We start from the raw sequence: 17,780 nt of genomic DNA on the forward strand, positions 1-17,780 counted from the left end.
CCTATCAGAAGGTCAGCGGTTTGAATCCCCGTGGCAGGAGGAGCTCCCGTTGCTCGGTCCCAGCTCCTACCAACCTAGCAGTTCAAAAGCACGCCCCCCAAAGTGCAAGTAGATAAATAGGTACCACTCCAGCGGGAAAGTAAATGGAGTTTCTGTGTGCTGCTCTGGTTTTGGTGTTCCGTTGCGCCAGAAGCGGCTTAGTCATGCTGGCCACATGACCCAGAAAAACTGCAGACAAATGCCAGCTCCCTCGGCCAGTAAAGCAAGATGAGCGCCACAACCCCAGAGTCGTCTGCAACTGGACTTAACTGTCAGGGGTCCTTTACCTTTTTTACCTTTTAAGTGTAATGGGAAGTTTAAACAATATGCTAAGCTGTTGGGTTTTTTTTGCTGGAAACATTCTCTGTAGTTTAGCACAGCCAACAGCAGACAAACATGAATGTTGAAGCTAATATAACAAGTGAAATGTGAAGAAATGTGAACTTGTGGGTGGAGTTATAAAGAAAACCACTGCACATACAGTCTTCATCATCATCCAGATGTAGAAAAATACTTTGGTCTTCATTCCAGCCCATCTGTTACTCCTTCTTACAAGGTGACATCACCACAACCGTTAAAGCATCATCATATAAAAATAGAAAAACTCCCATATTAAAAAAATGGGAATACCTAATACTTATTGCAGTATTTTATAGAAGAAAGATGGCAGGATTCAAAGTTTCTTTTTCTCAACAGTGCTGGTTTAACAGAAGTTCTGCCAGTTATGGCACACAGTGAGAACTGGATGACTTTATGCATTTAATGTTTTCAGTATAACAGAATGTGAAAAGTTTAAACTGAATGGTTTCTTTTAACAATTCCAATTTAAATCTTAAGTCCGTGTTGAGGTTTTGCTGAATAGAGTACATTATACTTAAGTAGCACAACTCTGTAGCTGCATATGATCATATATATGTTATTTTTAAAAGACTTTTGACTAGCTGTGGGTAAAAGCCTCAGCGCCTATGGCTTGCCGATCGAAAGGTTGGCGGTTTGAATCCCCGCGGCGGGGTGCGCTCCCGTTGCTCGGTCCCAGCGCCTGCCAACCTAGCAGTTTGAAAGCACCTGCGGGTGCAAGAAGATAAATAGGGACCACTTTCTAGCGGGAAGGTAAACGGCGTTTCCGTGTGCGGCTCTGGCTAGCCAGAGCAGCGATGTCACACTGGCCACGTGACCCGGAAGTGTCTCCGGACAGCGCTGGCCCCCGGCCTCTAGAGTGAGATGGGCGCACAACCCTAGAGTCTGTCAAGACTGGCCCATACGGGCAGGGGTACCTTTACCTTTACCTTAATTAAAAAGGCTATATGCAAGATCACACGAGATTTGTGAAGATTATCATGGAAATATAACACAGAATACCTTTCCTTTCTCTTCTTTTTATTTTGATCAGACACTGACGATGCAAAGTTAAAATCATAGAATCATAGAATTGTAGAGTTGGAAATGAACCCAATGGTCATCTAGTCCAACCCCTGCAATGCAGGAATCTAGGTTACCCTCATTGCTTAACTCTTCCGTTTTTTTCTGTTGTGTGTCTGTTGACATCATATTCATATAATACAGCTTTTACTTGTGATATAATGTAGCCTTTCCTTCCCAAGTAATTCTTGAAATCCTTCTGGGTTTCATTAACAGCACTTGCCTGCACTTGCCTACTCTTGAGAAAGTCCCATTGTGTTCTAGGGGACTTACTTCAACTCAAGTGGGTACAGGATTGCAGCCTAAGACACATTACATTATGTTGTCATAAACTGATGTGAGATCTCTGAATATTCCCCCCCCCCCTTTTTACAATTATTAAATTTTGCTTCCTTAGCTTTCTACATCATCTCTCTGATGAAAGTCAGTATGTATTTATTTAAAAGGGAGCAGGGAAGCAGCAAATCTGCAGTGGGTTGCTGTTTTTAGGCAAGGAATCAAGATTCCTGTTTGGACAGCCTGAAATGACCTCCTTCTGGATAACAACCTACTGATAAGTATGGCCAGAGAGCCAACAGGTGGGCACATCTGAAAGAGCCACATATAAAAAAAGGCAGAGAAAAGGGGAGAGTGAAAACAAAGGAGCTCTGACTCCCCATGGTCAGGGAAAGAGTCTTGGAGGAGAGTAACTGGGCCATCATAACTGCCTTTCTTCTAGCCTTTGGGACTCTAGCCTTGCCCCACATCTAAAAATGTGTTCTCAAGGAATAACTGTTTGCTGGAGAAAGTTATGGGACAGTTGTCACATCTGATCAACTTTACTAGTGGTTTGTTATATTGTATTCTTGAAAGCTGCTTTAAATATTATTTAAAAACAGTATATAAATTATAAACTAAACTAAATTAAAATTTGACTTCCTGGCCCGGTGTCCAGGTGGATGAGCTTTGCAACAGCCATCCAATGTGCCTTTGCTTCTGAACTCATAATTGGAATATGATGAGGTGCATGGGAGCTAGAGTAATATTTTTGTACCTTGTAAGCTTTCTACTTTGTTTTTCAGCCTCTTGTTTCTTACCCCAAACCTTTGCAACAGGGAGAACCATGTTTTAATATATGATATAGGGACATATGGCTGGGTTTCTTGATTTCTTTTGGGAAAAATTTAGTTGGGTTGCCTTCAAATATTTATCCTTTCCTTGAATAGCATATGTATAAAGTTATTCAGAGCAGTGGAACGTACATGTGTATATAGCAAATAAACTATGTATATGATATGGTATTATCTTAAAGCAGCAGGAATGGAAAGATGAGGTACTAGCAAAATGTTTCTAAATTTAGAGAAATATACATTTTAAATTGTATTTGGTGCATATGGTTCTAATTTAACAAATCTCTTCTCTTAGCCACTAATTAAATTTTGTAATAAGACTCAATATCATTTTCATGACCTGGAAAGTACAGTCCATGAAGCACTCCTTTCAGACCCACCTATTAGTGCCTATGGGTCATTCACAGGAGGAGTACTTTGGTGAATTGCACCCCTGGTTTAAATTGTACTACAGTTTAAGAATTAATGGAAAGTATTACATATTATGTGTAGGTATATTGTAGTTCTAGAATTTCATCTTATGTAGACAATCTAGCTATAATTTTGACCTTGTAAAAAGGTTTGACACCCATTTAATTTAACACAGCAGGCACCCCATAAGTACAAATTAATTTTTTTGGCTTTCTTTTGGTTCAGTCAATATAATAAAAACTTTTTACTATATATTATGGTGCCGTCACCAGCGGGTGGCAGTGGTAACTAAAAGTTGCTGACCTGCTTTTGGGAAGATTTTTCTTATTGTTCCAATGTGACAAAAAAGTTTAATAAGCTGCCTTCGTATAAGTTTTGGTAGAGTCATTTTTAACATTCATTAATTAGCTGTCTATCTTCATGTTTCAGACTTGTTTAAAAAAATAAAAGTGCAACACATATATTATAATAGGATGATACTAGTCCGTCTTTGAAAGTTTCAGCTTGAAAACAGCTATTTTGTTGTTAAATAGTTTTTATTAATTGTCAAAAAACATTTATACAGGATTCTGCAAAATTCAGGAGCTGATAGCAATATACATAGTCCATATATAATAAAAGATCACCCTTGAGCAAATATAGACATAAAATAAAGCCAAAATAAATAAACCACAGGTATATGAATGCATGGCAGGTAGCAACTAGAACAATTTATAGCACAGACAGAGGGGTTAAACAAGACAAAGTTATAAAACACGAACCCTATTATACCAAGGGAAAGTAATTAAAGTATTCAATTGTCCTGAGTCGCTCTATCAGCCATATTCATTCATAGGCCAAGATGGGTCCTCAGCCATATTCCTCCTTGCTTAAAAATAAAAGAAAGTCAGACCAAAATAGGTATGAAATCATTCTTCCAACAAGACAATATCCCACACTTTAGTGTACCAAGTAGTAAGATTGGCCCCGTCTGAATTTGTCCAAAACTGTGCAATGGTCATTCTAGCTGCCATATGTAGGTGTGCAATCAAAGTTATCTAAGGAGCAACTTTATTGTTCTATGGACCCCAGTCTCTGAGCAGCGAGAGACTCTAGGGGTTCCTGCACTTACCCAGAGTTTGGGTTTGTTAGAATGAACGTCAATGCAGACTCTGGCGACTTTAGGATACATGGTGTTAATTTCACATATATGGTTTTATTTTCACTCTGTCAGAAAAGCGACTAGCCAATACAGTGGTACCTCGGGTTAAGAACTTAATTCGTTCTGGAGGTCTGTTTTTAACCTGAAACTGTTCTTAACCTGAAGCACCACTTTAGCTAATGGGGCCTCCCGCTGCCGCTGTGCGATTTCTATTCTCATCCTGAAGCAAAGTTCTTAACCCGAGGTACTATTTCTGGGTCGGCGGTGTCTGTAACCTGAAGTGTCCGTAACCTGAGGTACCACTGTACATGAATTTTAATATAATAATAAATAACTACAACTAGGATCATAGTTTGAGACTCTCATTTGCACTGAGAAATATATCCTGAAAGTCAGAGCCCCATTAAGTGGGGTGAGTCCATTGCCTCAGGTGGCAGAACACCTGTGGTGGCGCCCCTGTGGATGCTTCACCATCCTCACTGCCTGTGAAGCAATGGCACTGACATTGGCACTGATTTGGGGTGAAATCATGGCAGTTTATGATGAGAGCTCATTGAAATCACACAAGATCGTGTGGAGTGTGAGAGGTCTCTCCCCAAATTGGTGTGATGTTGCCCCAAATCAGTACCGCTGCTGGTGCTGCTCTTCCACCAGTGGCAGAGGTGGTGGGGTGGGTAGTGCAGGTGTTAGCGGGGTAGGTTGAAATGGGATGTGCTATCCCTGGTCATAGTGGTTTAATTTGTCTGGAGGATGAATGGTGCTTTGGCCAAGGACCACTACTGCTGTGTCTGAAAAAGCTAAGAAAAACTTGACCAAGCTGTCATGGACTAAAATAGCACTGAACATTTTTGTCCAGTCAAAGGCGGCTATGGGGTTGCGGCACTCATCTTGCTTTCAGGCGTAGGGAGCCGGCGTTTGTCCACAGACAGCTTTCTGGGTCATGTGGCCAGCATGACTAAACCGCTTCTGGTGCAATGGAACACCGTGCCGCAAACCAGAGTACGTGGAAATACCGTTTACCTTCCCGCTGCAGCGGGACCTACTTATCTACTTGCACTGGTGTGCTTTCAAACTACTAGGTTGGCAGGAACTGGGACAGAGCAACGGGACCTCGCGGGGATTCGAACTGCTGACCTTCTGATCAGCAAGGCCAAGAGGCTCAGTGGTTTAGACCACAGCGCCACCCGCGTCCCTTTTTTTATTGGAAGGCTGTTGAGAGAGAGAGAGAGAAATTACTTTTATATTTTAAAAATTTCTCAGTTTTGGACGCCTGTTTCGTTGCATACACTGTTCTCACTTCATAAGCGATGTTAGCTATTGTGCACGGTTTGTATTTTTGACTGTCACCATCCAGAAAAAATACTGAAGAATTCAGACTTTCTGATAATGTAGATCATGAATGTTTCAGATTATAAGCTACTTCCATGGAAACCAGGTGGTGAAGACAGTCAGACATGCTCAGAATCTTCATTACACTGAGTGAAGTAATAAGAACTGCAACAATAACACCAGAGAAAACATTATTCACACTTTCTAATTGGATATATTATTAATATTGCAGGATTCATTAGCGTGGTCATTTCTTTAAAGATAAAAGGGATGTTTGCTGTTAAATGGGAATACTTTTCTAAAGTATAAAATAGTACATGGTAGAGTAAAAATGGTTTTTAAAAAATCAAACAGGCAGCCAGGTAATTTATAGATCCAAGGCTTTATTAATCCATCTGGAATGATTACTGTTTTATTGTATGACAAAAAGTATGCAAAGCACTTGGATTTGTTAAAATGCTATGTTTTGAGCAATTTGTTTTGCAAAAGAAACATGCAAAAAGCATATGCTATTATTTTTGTCCAAAATCCAGTAAAAGATAGATTTTCAAATTACTACCATATGTGTGGAGAATTTGCTTTGAACAATAACTGTACTATGGGTACCAAAATAATTTGTTTCAATTGAGTTTCTTCAGTAATAAATAAATAGAATCTTTTAGTTCTTACATTTATTTGGCTTCTTTTAAGATCTTTCAAAAATATTCTACCTCAACAATAAGTAATTGAAACTGTACTTTGTTTGAAATGTGTTACAGTAGTAATGTTCATAGCTATACAGACAATTACAGTAGCTGCAGGAAAATGGCTATAAAATTTATTTTAGATCCCTTTTATAATTGCAGCCCTGAAGCAACTTGCTCTGTTAATAGTACCGCTGACACTGTTCTGGGGCAAACCATTTGAGAACTGTAGCTTTGAATTTGGTTAAACTAAAACCGTCTGGGGGTCAGGTGTTCCATAAGATAAATTAATACTTCATAATTCAATTGCTACCTTGCTTTTATATCAATGCAGTTATGAATGCATGGAAAAAATTACGGGGAAGAAAAATCTTTAAAGTTTTCATGGAGTCCTGTATGCTTAATTTTAAAATATAAAACACCATAGCTTTTAGGACCTGGAGGAAATGTACTTAAAAAACCCCCACTACAGTCCTGCATGTAGTTTGACTGCTTAAATGTCAGCAAAGTTAATGTAATTTAAATTTTCTTAAGTGTGTATAGGATTGCAGCATATCCAACCAGAGCAAAGGAAAATCATTGTATTTTACAACCCTTTGCTTAAAGAGTCTATATTTCTTGAAAGCAGAGCAACCATAAAGGAACGATTGGCAGAAAGAATAGATTACCAAAAATAGGAATGTCTGAAGATTGCCTTTTTGGTCCAAGTCTTCAAAAGACTCTCAATGGGCTATTAAACTTGTATGGAGCATTTATGGACTTATTACCAAATCATGAGCACACAAATGTTTAGTATGCGCTATGCCAGTGTTGAATCACATAAACTCAGCATAACGATTATGTTACCATAACGTTGCAGGTGAACATGCTAGTGCAAATGTTTAGGATATAGACAAGTTTGACTAATACAAACTAGATTTGTGTGTATCATATGTGCAGACTAGGGATCTAAATAAGTTAGAACCAAATGAATCATGCTTTGTGTTAAATCCTGAGAAAAGCAGCTTCGGGAAAGGGCAATTTCCAGAGCTGTAGAGTAGCAGGTACTTATATTTCACCTATCAACCAGCTGTAACTTCCCCATACTCCTAACTCCTTTCCCCTTTCATAAGGTTCTAGACTTAAGTTTGTCTACACAGAAGGGTTTTGCTAACAACAAAAACGTTATAAGCATTTTACAAACTCATCTCATTGCTCATTTAAGTAGGCTTGTTTTTAAAAACAGATTTGGGAGTGTGAATACTAAAATTCTGTGTTGCTAGAGGTATTTTAGCACTTTCTTAATTACATGTCTTGTTAATAACAAACTTCTGGTGACGTGATTCAGGTAGGTAACCGTGTTGGGCTGATGCAGTCAAAATATATGTATAAAAAATAAAAAAAAATGTCCAGAGACCACCTTGGAGACCAACTCAAGCATGCACACGAAAGCTTATACCAAGAACAAACTTAGCTGGTCTCTAAGGTTCTACTGTGGGTTAAACCACAGAGCCTAGGGCTTGCCGATCAGAAGGTCGGCGGTTCAAATCCCCACGATGGGGTGAGCTCCCGTTGCTCGGTCCATGCTCCTGCCAACCTAGCAGTTTGAAAGCACGTCAAAGTGCAAGTAGATAAATAGGTACCACTCTGGCAGGAAGGTAAACAGTGTTTCCGTGCACTGCTCTGGTTCGCCAGAAGCGGCTTAGTCATGCTGGCCACATGCCCCGGAAGCTGTACACCGGCTCCCTCGGCCAGTAAAGCGAGATGAGCGCCGCAACCCCAGAGTCGGCCACGACTGGACCTAATGGTCAGGGGTCCCTTTACCTTTACCTTTAAGGTGCTACTGGACAATTTGACATGAAACATGATGGTGGTACTTTGATAATTACAGTTATTACAGGTGATCTGATTTCACCTGCCACACAAACTCAGTAGAAATAGATTTGCCCCCCAAAATGTACTGATAGTTCCTGTGAAAAAAATATGTTTGGAAGCCTTTTTAATAGCAAAGGACATTTTATTGGCATTCTGTGCTGTTTCAGTATGATGCTGTTCAGCTTTCCCCCCTTTTATTGCAGAGATTTGAAAGGTGTGATAGTCACACTGAGTGATAGCGGTGATCTACAATGCTCCTACCTTGGTACAGATCCATCTTTATTTCAAGCTCCAAAAGTTGAGGCTCGGGATATAAACTATGAAGAATATGATGCAGAAATGAATAAACTTCAAAAAATCATTAAAGAAGCCAGAAAAATCAAAGGTATGGTTCCCGCCCCCTTTTTATTGAAATTATATCAGTTGTGGTTGGTTGGCTGTCCATTAAAACCTAACTATAGGATTTATCTTTAATTTGTATTTAATGAAGTAGCTATGCAAATAAACAAATTTTTCACTATGATTTTAATTCTCTTCCCACCAATATTAAAATATCTATGTAGTAGGAGTAACGGGTTATGCCATTTCCCCTAAAAAAAGTTTGCTATAACAATTCTGGCAACAAATTTACAATGAAGGAATAACTCACCTGGAAAAAAGACCTCTGGTTCTTCCATGTTTGTTGTCACTTGACAACAGCAGAACACTGAGCCCTCATTGCTGTGGTTCTCTGGCTACCCTTTTGGTTTCCCCACAGCCCACTGGCCCAATGCACTGTGGGAGAATTATACACCATGTGGAAACCAAGATGGCAGCCATAGAGCATCTGCTGGCAAGCAGCAAAATGTTTAAAATAGAGGGATTGGCTGTGAAGCGGTCTGAAATTTCAGCACGTGAGAGGGAGAGGCTAAGCGTAGTTCTTGATGGCTACTGGGGCAACAGTACTTTTCTTCCCTTCCATCTTTCATTTATTTTATTTTCTTTCTTTCCCTTTAATTTCCTATTTACTTTATGCCTCCTCTGTGTTGTTTTATATAATAATGTCTCGGGTATAAGGAGAGCAGAATAAGATAACTGTGAAGGAGAAGGTTGGCTTTTCAAGAGGGAGGAAATTTGAAAGGAATCCTGTAGTTAAATTTTGGTGAAAATTTTGAAAATATTCTGAAATAAAATGTTGTAAGTAAAGTTTATGTGAATATGGGTCTTTGTTGCATTAACAAAGTGTGAGGACGCATATATGAGTAGAAGCTGAACTTCCTTTCAGATCAAGGTCAATAAAATAAATATGGAAAAGAACTTTGTTATAAAAAATAATAATCGTAACTTTGTTACTATTCAGTATCCCTCCCTTTGGGCAAGCATTCACCAGACCATAACTTGTGAATCTCCTCATATGGGGCTTTATCCTAAGTTGAAACTTCAGCTCTAAGTCTCAATAACATGGTTATGAAATCATTGGCTAAACTTCCTAGTTATCTGTTTTTTACAGACATTGTGCCTAAAATGGAAAAAAATGAAGATTTTGCACTTCTTGTGACGGTATCACCTGATCTTGATTCAGTGTCTGTACGTAACCTTAAAACTTACAAATATTCTTACAGAGATTTGTTTTTATAGAAATTGTACACTCTCAAACCTGATATATAGTGCTTATAGCATTTTGTTAAACTAATGAACACCGAGCTTATATTTAGAAGAATGGCCAGGAGCCCAAAACCTACTCAGAGAGATTGTTAAGTAGATCCCCATGCCATATCAGTAACTGATATAAGCAGTGTTGTGTCCATAAAGGTTTATTATTATTATTATTATTATTATTATTATTATTATTATTATTATTATTTTATTATTATTTTCTCTTAGTTATAAAAGTGGCTTGCCCTACCTTTTTTAGTGTGTGTGTGCGTGTGCGCTGTTTTGCAAGAAACTAGTCCTGTTCTTGGTGTCCTACCCAATATTAGTCATGATGTTATATGCTTAAATACAGTGGCTTTCTTGAGTGAGGCTATTTCTGTTCTCTAAAGTCTTATTTACTTTTAACACTAAGACAAGCTTGCTGATGCACAGAACCCCCTCCCCCAGCTGCTTCACTCATTCCTCTTTCCTGTTGCTGCTGCACTATTGGGAGTTAAGCCATGGTTTGGCTTAGTGTTATGTGCCGGGTTTCCGGTTTGTCTTGCTCCAAAGAAACCATGACCTGTAACCAAGGTTTGTTCTTGGTTTAGAGTGGTCTTTATAATATAAAGGATCACTAACATTGAAGAAAAAAATCTGTAAATGGAGCCTCTGTATTGAACTTGCAGTCTTTAATACTGTGCCATCAAACATTTGCCCAACAACTAATACTAATTGAACACATCCTTAATAATTAGACTTAATAGTAAATTATATAAGAATTTCATAACGGATCGTCAGAATGTTTTTATTGTACCTTATGCAAACATTGCCAATATCCATTGAATGTAGCCATAGCAAACCACATAAGGATCATGTGTATTTGATCTGCTCCTGTAGCACATTTGGGCCACTCAAGCCAGTGCAACATGCATCAGGATTCTGCTTTGTTAAATTATAATAAGCAGTAGACAAGTCTTAATTTGTAAACGTTTGTACAGAGAAAATAAGTTTTGAAATGAAATGTTAACTTATTCTTTTAGAAATCTTGCACTACTGTACAGCTATAGAAGGATGAATGAAATCCTGCTTTGGTTATGACTGTGCTTCATTGCTATTGTTGGCATGGTGCTCAGTTGATGAATGATGACAGCCTAAACCACAGTAAAAAGAAACTGGCTCCCTATACTAAACTATGTTCATGCACCACCCATCACATGTTTATTTGGTGCTAGTTGCTGCTTGCTCCAGAAGCTCAACTCAGCTTCCTTTTCCCACCAAGAGCTGTCAATCAAATGTTAATCCACCACTGTTTGCCTCCAGCTGTAAATGAACATTGGCTATACTCAGGCATCCTGGCAAACCATGGTTTGAGCTAACTATATTTTAGAACAGAAAGAGACGCCCTGGTTTATAGCCACTTGTCTGCTTTCCTTTTTTGCTCTTTTGGCATTTGGCTTCATAATTTTATTCTCATCTCCATGGTGTAATAGCATGTGGAGGCAGAGTAAGTGATTTAACTGTGGCTTCTTAATTCAGATAGTACACCAAGCCATAGGTAAGCTTCCCTAACCATAGTCTGATATTGTATCTGAATTGAACCATTGACTGTGCTCCCTCTCATTCTAATTTGTATGCTAAAAGAAGTTCTTTGAAATTAGTGCACCAACTGGTATGCTGTCCTAAGCACTAACTGTAAATTGTTAACAAGTAAATCCTAATACCTTTGGGGTAATTAAATTAAGAACTATTATGTGTGTAGATATTTTACTTAATATTTTAGCTGTTAGGCTCTTGGTTTTTGAAACGTTTTCAGTAATTTATTTCAGTAATAGGAGAAACATTTTATTAAGCAACAAATAAGAATTGTCCCTAAAATATGACATGCATAGTTACAATTTGAATGATTTTAAACTGCCTGTTAATGACATATATAGACTGAGTAAGATAAAGTATTATTTATGCTCTAGAGTAGTTCACACCATTGCACTAGGTATAAGAATTTGCCCCTTGGAAGATAAACTCCTGTAAAACAGAATAGATTAGAATATGTTGCTTCAACTGTATGTACAGAACATTCTTGCCCTTTGTTTCCTCTTTTTATAGACAATTTTAAGCAAAGATTTTGAAAAGATATTTGGGTGAGATCCAAGACATTAGCAAAAAACATTTGATGTGCACAAACGTATCTGTCACATAGAGTAATAGTAATGTCACAAGCATATGACATCCATTAGATTTGGCTGTTTTACTATGCTGAGAACACAGCTCCAGTGAGTTGAATGGCTGAGTGATTGGGCTGCCGTAGTTAGATATCACCCAACATTTTTGTGCATCTTAATTATTTTATTATTATTTTAAGAGCTCTACAGTAAGTTGAAATCTAGCCATACAATATGTTCATTCCTGTGTGATACTGATTTTGCTGTTTCCGTGTGTTTTTTCTTCTTCACAGCAAGCCATTGAGAGTGAAGTAAAAGCAGAGGTGGTTCCTTCTGTGACAGTAAAGGTAGTGTGCTTCTTGGGACTTTAAGACCAAGTATAACACTCAAAAGAATCAAACCATTTTTTTATATTTAGAGGGGTGGTTCTAGAAAATATACAGAAGGGACTGAGATTTTGGTGATTTACATTGCTTGTGATATGCATTAAAGAAATAAAAATTAGATGTATACAGTGCTTTTTTTCCTGGGGGTACGCAGGGGTACACATACCCCTGAACATTTTGTGAATCTTTGTACGTTTGTCCATTTACTGTATTTATTTTCCCCCCAATTGAACTATAAAATGGTGGTTTTCTTGAGTAAAAAATGAAAGTACCCCTAAACATTTTGTAGAAAAAAAGCACTGGATAAATACATCAAGGGTCTGTGTGTTATGGGGAAAGCTAAGAGAAATGCCTTCTAGAACTATGGAGAGGATTATGTTTAACAATCATAAACATTATCTATGGTCTTGGAAGTGAGCCTCTCTAGGAAGATGCTACCAGGACTGACTCACAGGTTGTCATTGGTTGGATGCTTGCTGAGTTCCACACCCCATCAAAAGCTCAGTATGAACTCCCAGACCCACCTGGCTCCACTTTCTCCTCCTCCACTGTTGCATGTTCAGCTATCCTATTCAAGCATGCAAACAGTGACAGATGTAAGGAGAAGAAATAACATCTTCACTTTGCCTCGACCTCTCTCTTTTTGAGCAGTGGTGTGGATTTATCTTTAGAGAGAGTGAGAATATATGGTAATCTTCTGTCTTCCAAAGTCAGCATAATGATTTTCAGAGAAATAATCTTTGTTGATAATTATTGTGTCAATGTAAAATACTGCAGCCAAATTATTTATATCTCATACATGCTTTCATGGGCTCCCAACTGAGGTTCATGAGACTTGGTCCCAAATGTATATTGGATAACAATTGCTGACATTGTGGTCTGCTGGTCAAATAAAAAACTTGGTCTCCAGCTTATGAGTTTATAAATATAATCATAATGTTGCTAAAACACACATATATAATGTTTTATCAATAATAATAATAATAATTTATTATTTCTACCCCAAGGGACGCGGGTGGCGCTGTGGGCAAAAGCCTCAGCGCCTAGGGCTTGCCGATTGAAAGGTCGGCGGTTCGAATCCCCGCGGCGGGGTGCGCTCCCGTTGTTCGGTCCCAGCGCCTGCCAACCTAGCAGTTCGAAAGCACCCCCAGGTGCAAGTAGATAAATAGGGACCGCTTACTAGCGGGACGGTAAACGGCGTTTCCGTGTGTGGCTCTGGCTCGCCAGAGCAGCGATGTCACGCTGGCCACGTGACCCGGAAGTGTCTCCGGACAGCGCTGGCCCCCGGCCTCTTGAGTGAGATGGACGCACAACCCTAGAGTCTGTCAAGACTGGCCCGTACGGGCAGGGGTACCTTTACCTTTACCTATTTCTACCCCGCCCAGTGGTCTGTTAAACATTAAAAGCTTCCCTAAAGAGGGCTGCCTTCAGATCTAAGTACTCTAATGATGGTGGAGGCAGAAGAATCCTGAACTAGGTTGAATACCGTATTAGCCTGAATATAAGCCGCACTTCCCCCCTCATTTCTGACCGTGAAAAGTTAAAGTGCAGCTTATATTTGCAACCATATGGTATGCAAGTAGGAGTGCAGGGCAAACAATGCTAGGAACATGGTGAAGTGGCGCCCACCCTGCGTGTAGTCCCCTGCCCTCTTCCCCAAGGCCGCGAAGGGAGAGAGCAAGGAAGGGGAAAGGCTGCCGGCAATGCAGTGCGGCTCCCCCCCCCCCCCCAAGTATGCAGCCAGGAGCAGTGACGAAGGAAGTCGCTTATATTCTGGTATTTTTTCTTTCTCTCCCCCCCCCCAATTTTAAAGGTGCGGCTTATATTTGGGTGTGGCTTATATTTGGGCCAATACGGTATATGCATATATGTTCTTATTTTATTTTTTATTAATACATCAGGGCAATAACAACACAAAAAAGGAAAGAAAAATAACAAAACGAAAACAATATACAGCAATAAAAAGAAATTAGATATTGACAATAAAAGTTACAACCAGCGCAACCTTAACATTTACACCACTTAAATACATATAACATAATATTTTGACTTCCTTCACCCTGATATTGGATTTTTAATTTATTTCTTTTCAACTGTATATGCATATATGTTCACTACAATGGAATTAAAGGATGTTTAGTGAATATTTTTGTTTCATAGATTTATGGCAGAGGGAGTGGGAATTTCCCAGTGGAGCATAATATTCCAATTGCATTCTATTCATTAAAAACTCATTTTCTTGTACATAATTCTTTGGAAGATCTCCAACTGATAAAAATTACAAAATAATAGCACTTCAAAAGTTGTTACAAATTTACTGTTCCTTTTTCAGTTGCAATGTGTTCTAATTCACTTGGTATTTCCATAAATGCCTTTCTAATTTTTACTTCTAACAGATCACTGTGGAGGGCAAACAGCCGACACTTGCAAAATTATCAGTATGTGTTCAACCTCCTTTAGCTTTGACTCATGACAAATTCACCTTGAAATTAGGTAAATGTTCCAGTTTTGATCTATAGTTATTTCTGTTTTTTGTCCATTGCCTATCAAACTACTGGTACTATATTAGTATTCATTAACACGGTACTCTTTTTCTGAGACAGATATGTTTAACTTTGAGTCTATATTCTTTCTTTCTCCCCCCCCCCCTTAAAAATAGTTCCACGTAACAACCTGTCATGTAAATAGTGATAGGAAAGATGGAAGCTAATCACATCAGGTCCCATTATAATATAGAATATAGAATATAGAATATATCAGTAATGGAAATTCTTAGAAATGTTTCTAAGAGGATTCTAGGACAACACCAAGGCCCACCTGCCACTGGCTAATATATATTTAAAATAATAGAACAAGTACAGTGGTGCCCCGCAAGACGAATGCCTCGCAAGACGAAAAACTTGCTAGACGAAAGGGTTTTCCGTTTTTTGAGTCGTTCTGCAAGACGAATTTCCCTATGGGCTTGCTTCGCAAGACGAAACGTCTTGCGAGTTCTTGCGAGTTTGTTTCCTTTTTCTTAAAGCCGCTAAGCCGCTAATAGCCGCTTAGCCGCTAATAGCTGTGCTTCGCAAGACGAAAAAACCGCAAGACGAAGATCGCAGAACGGATTAATTTCGTCTTGCGAGGCACCACTGTAAATGGTCTAGAATGAAGCCTGCCCTGTTCTGTATTCTGTGTTTTCTGTATTACTTGATTTGAGCATCAGGCATTCTTAAATACTTGACTACTTGTTGTTGTCCTAGTGCATCCTCAGAAACACCCTTCCCGCGAGGACAGTGGTCACTTCCCTACACCAGTCAGGCTTTGGGCTTGAGAGAGAGAATGAATGAAACTTTATTTGCGTCAGCCATCGGCCATAGCAACAAAAAAAATTGCGATATACACAGAACAAAATAAAAAGCCGATTATATAAAACACAGTTTAGGGTATTGAATCAGCAGTCAAATAGTGGACCTTATTCTAATTGCCCCAGCTAGAAACCTTGCAGCCTTTGCTTTGGGCTTGTATTTCCCAGTTCACAAGATTAATTGCTTTTGAAACTTGGTAAGACTTTCAAAAGCAGTTTATGATATGGCACTGGGTTTTAAACAGAGCAAAAAACTCATATTAGATATTCCTACACTCTTGAGTCACCTAAAGTATCTCTTTGGAATGAGAGTAATAGTGAGCGGCCCGAACACTAGTAGGAAAGAACTGGAAAGGGGAAAACGTTCAGACTATAATGGATTGGCAGAATAAATTACAAGAATATGTGGAAATGGCGCAATTGACCAACAGCCAAAGGGGCAGTTCAAGACAAGAATTTGCACAAGAATGGGATAAATATAAGAGATATGTACAAAAATATACCAGTGGTTTTTCGTCTATGGCAGCATTTAATTGACCTTGGATAAAGAAATATATGAGAAATAAGAGCAACTGTCCAAATTGCTGTAAGAATGTATTAGAGAATATATAAAGAATAGATTAATAATGGTAGGTACATTCACTATTAGAATAAAATCATACAACGGGAATTGACAGGAAGTCCAAAGTCGTTATGATACTTTTTGTTAATAATAGCATAAAAAGTAGCATAAATACAGCTGAAGCTAAAGATTCATTATTATGTAAGAAAAGATAAGTATATGGTTTTTTTCATTTTTGGTGTACATGATTGAAATTTCTGTTTACTTTAAGAGATGTACTATATATATGTAATGTATTGTATGACTACTAATAAAGCTTGTTACATGTTTAAAAGAAAAGAAATATGTAGGTCAATTCTGTGTAGATTGCTAGCAGAAGTTTGCAGTCCAAATATTGTCCTTTTGCTTGGAAACTTCCTACTTTGTACAGTGGTTTCAGAGTACTTTTGGGAAATGCTGCCAGGGTAGAAATGTCGCTCAGAAACTCCCTTTGGCTAGTGAGCTAATTTTCAAATAACACAGAAACTTCATGAAGTACCTCGGGGCATTCCAGCGATAACATCCAATTTGTTCATAGTTTCATGCATGTTTGATGTGAATTTCTTAGTGGCATCACAGGATTTTGTCATAGGTATTTTGCCTGTAGTACCAGAACTGAAAGTGTTGTGCAAAAGTGTTTTTAAATTGAGTTTCATTACTTTACTTAAGCAGATTGTACTGCCTTTCATATGGTTTCACAAGGTGGTGTGCAAACAGGAAAAAGATTAAATGAGTCAACTGTCAATAAAAACGACACAGCAGTGACCTGAGCAATTTTGCCAAAGAATTCTGCAAAACTGCAAGTCGTGTATTGATATCTGGCAAAAGACTATGTTGTATAGTTCTAGATATATACTTCAAGGGACATAATTATAGACAATAAGCTTGGGATACTTGTAAATCTATAGATGTAATTGCATCAAATTGTCCAGGAGGCCAGAAAACTAATGTACTAGAATTAGATGGCTCATGAGGCTGATTGCTAGGCTTCTATGGTGTTTCTGTGGGAATTAAGGAATTGGTTGTTGAGTAAATTTTGTTTCCACACATTTAAGAATTTTAAATATGGGGTGGGTAACAAATAATGATCTGTGATTCAATTAATATTTCCTTAGAAATGGTTTTGTAGAGTTACACGAAGTCTTCCTCCTAGTTGACCTTTTTGTCTTTATCTGTGTTTACAGAGTCATCTGTGTCTAAAACAGTGGTACTCTCTGCCTTTCTAAAGGGGAATATCTCACCAGCAGATCTGGAAGGTACTGCTCTAGCTTCATATAACACAGCAACAGGTAAATATTATGAAAATTTGAATAAACAGAGAGGGGCGGCAGTGACTGTTTAAGTTTTTAACTGTGATTATTAAACATGCATTTCAAAATACATTATTCTGTGTAACACCATTAATTTGTCTTAGTGTGTTTGTAGAAGCAACTGTTATTAGCTTCCACCTACAACTGAAGTATCAATTTTCTTCAAACATGAACTGGAAAAGACCACCTTTAAGGGTTAGAAGTTAATTACACCTTTAGCACTTTCGATGAAAGTGGAGCAATCCATAAATATGTTTTATCCATATTGTTGTTCACTCCTGCACAGAACCAGAGGGTTAAACGGTTGTGAAGTCTGGTTATTCCCTTATGCTGCACTGCATTTTGGCTGAGCAATAGCACTTAAGATGCTTTGGAA

At 38.5% G+C, this 17,780-nt stretch overlaps 1 protein-coding gene across 2 annotated transcripts in view; it reads left to right on the plus strand.

The window, feature by feature from the left end:
* The window catches only part of BBS9 (Bardet-Biedl syndrome 9), a 226,820-nt gene that overhangs the window by 23,955 nt on the left and 185,085 nt on the right, over window positions 1-17,780 (plus strand). For both annotated transcript variants that reach the window (XM_077916509.1, XM_077916510.1), the window contains 5 exons: window positions 8,189-8,370; window positions 9,475-9,551; window positions 12,055-12,108; window positions 14,544-14,640; window positions 17,279-17,383. In XM_077916509.1, coding sequence (XP_077772635.1) covers window positions 8,189-8,370; window positions 9,475-9,551; window positions 12,055-12,108; window positions 14,544-14,640; window positions 17,279-17,383 — 515 coding nt within the window. The remainder of the gene's footprint in view (window positions 1-8,188; window positions 8,371-9,474; window positions 9,552-12,054; window positions 12,109-14,543; window positions 14,641-17,278; window positions 17,384-17,780) is intronic.

This window comes from Podarcis muralis, chromosome 12, assembly GCF_964188315.1.
Source record: "Podarcis muralis chromosome 12, rPodMur119.hap1.1, whole genome shotgun sequence".
Lineage (NCBI taxonomy): Eukaryota > Metazoa > Chordata > Lepidosauria > Squamata > Lacertidae > Podarcis > Podarcis muralis.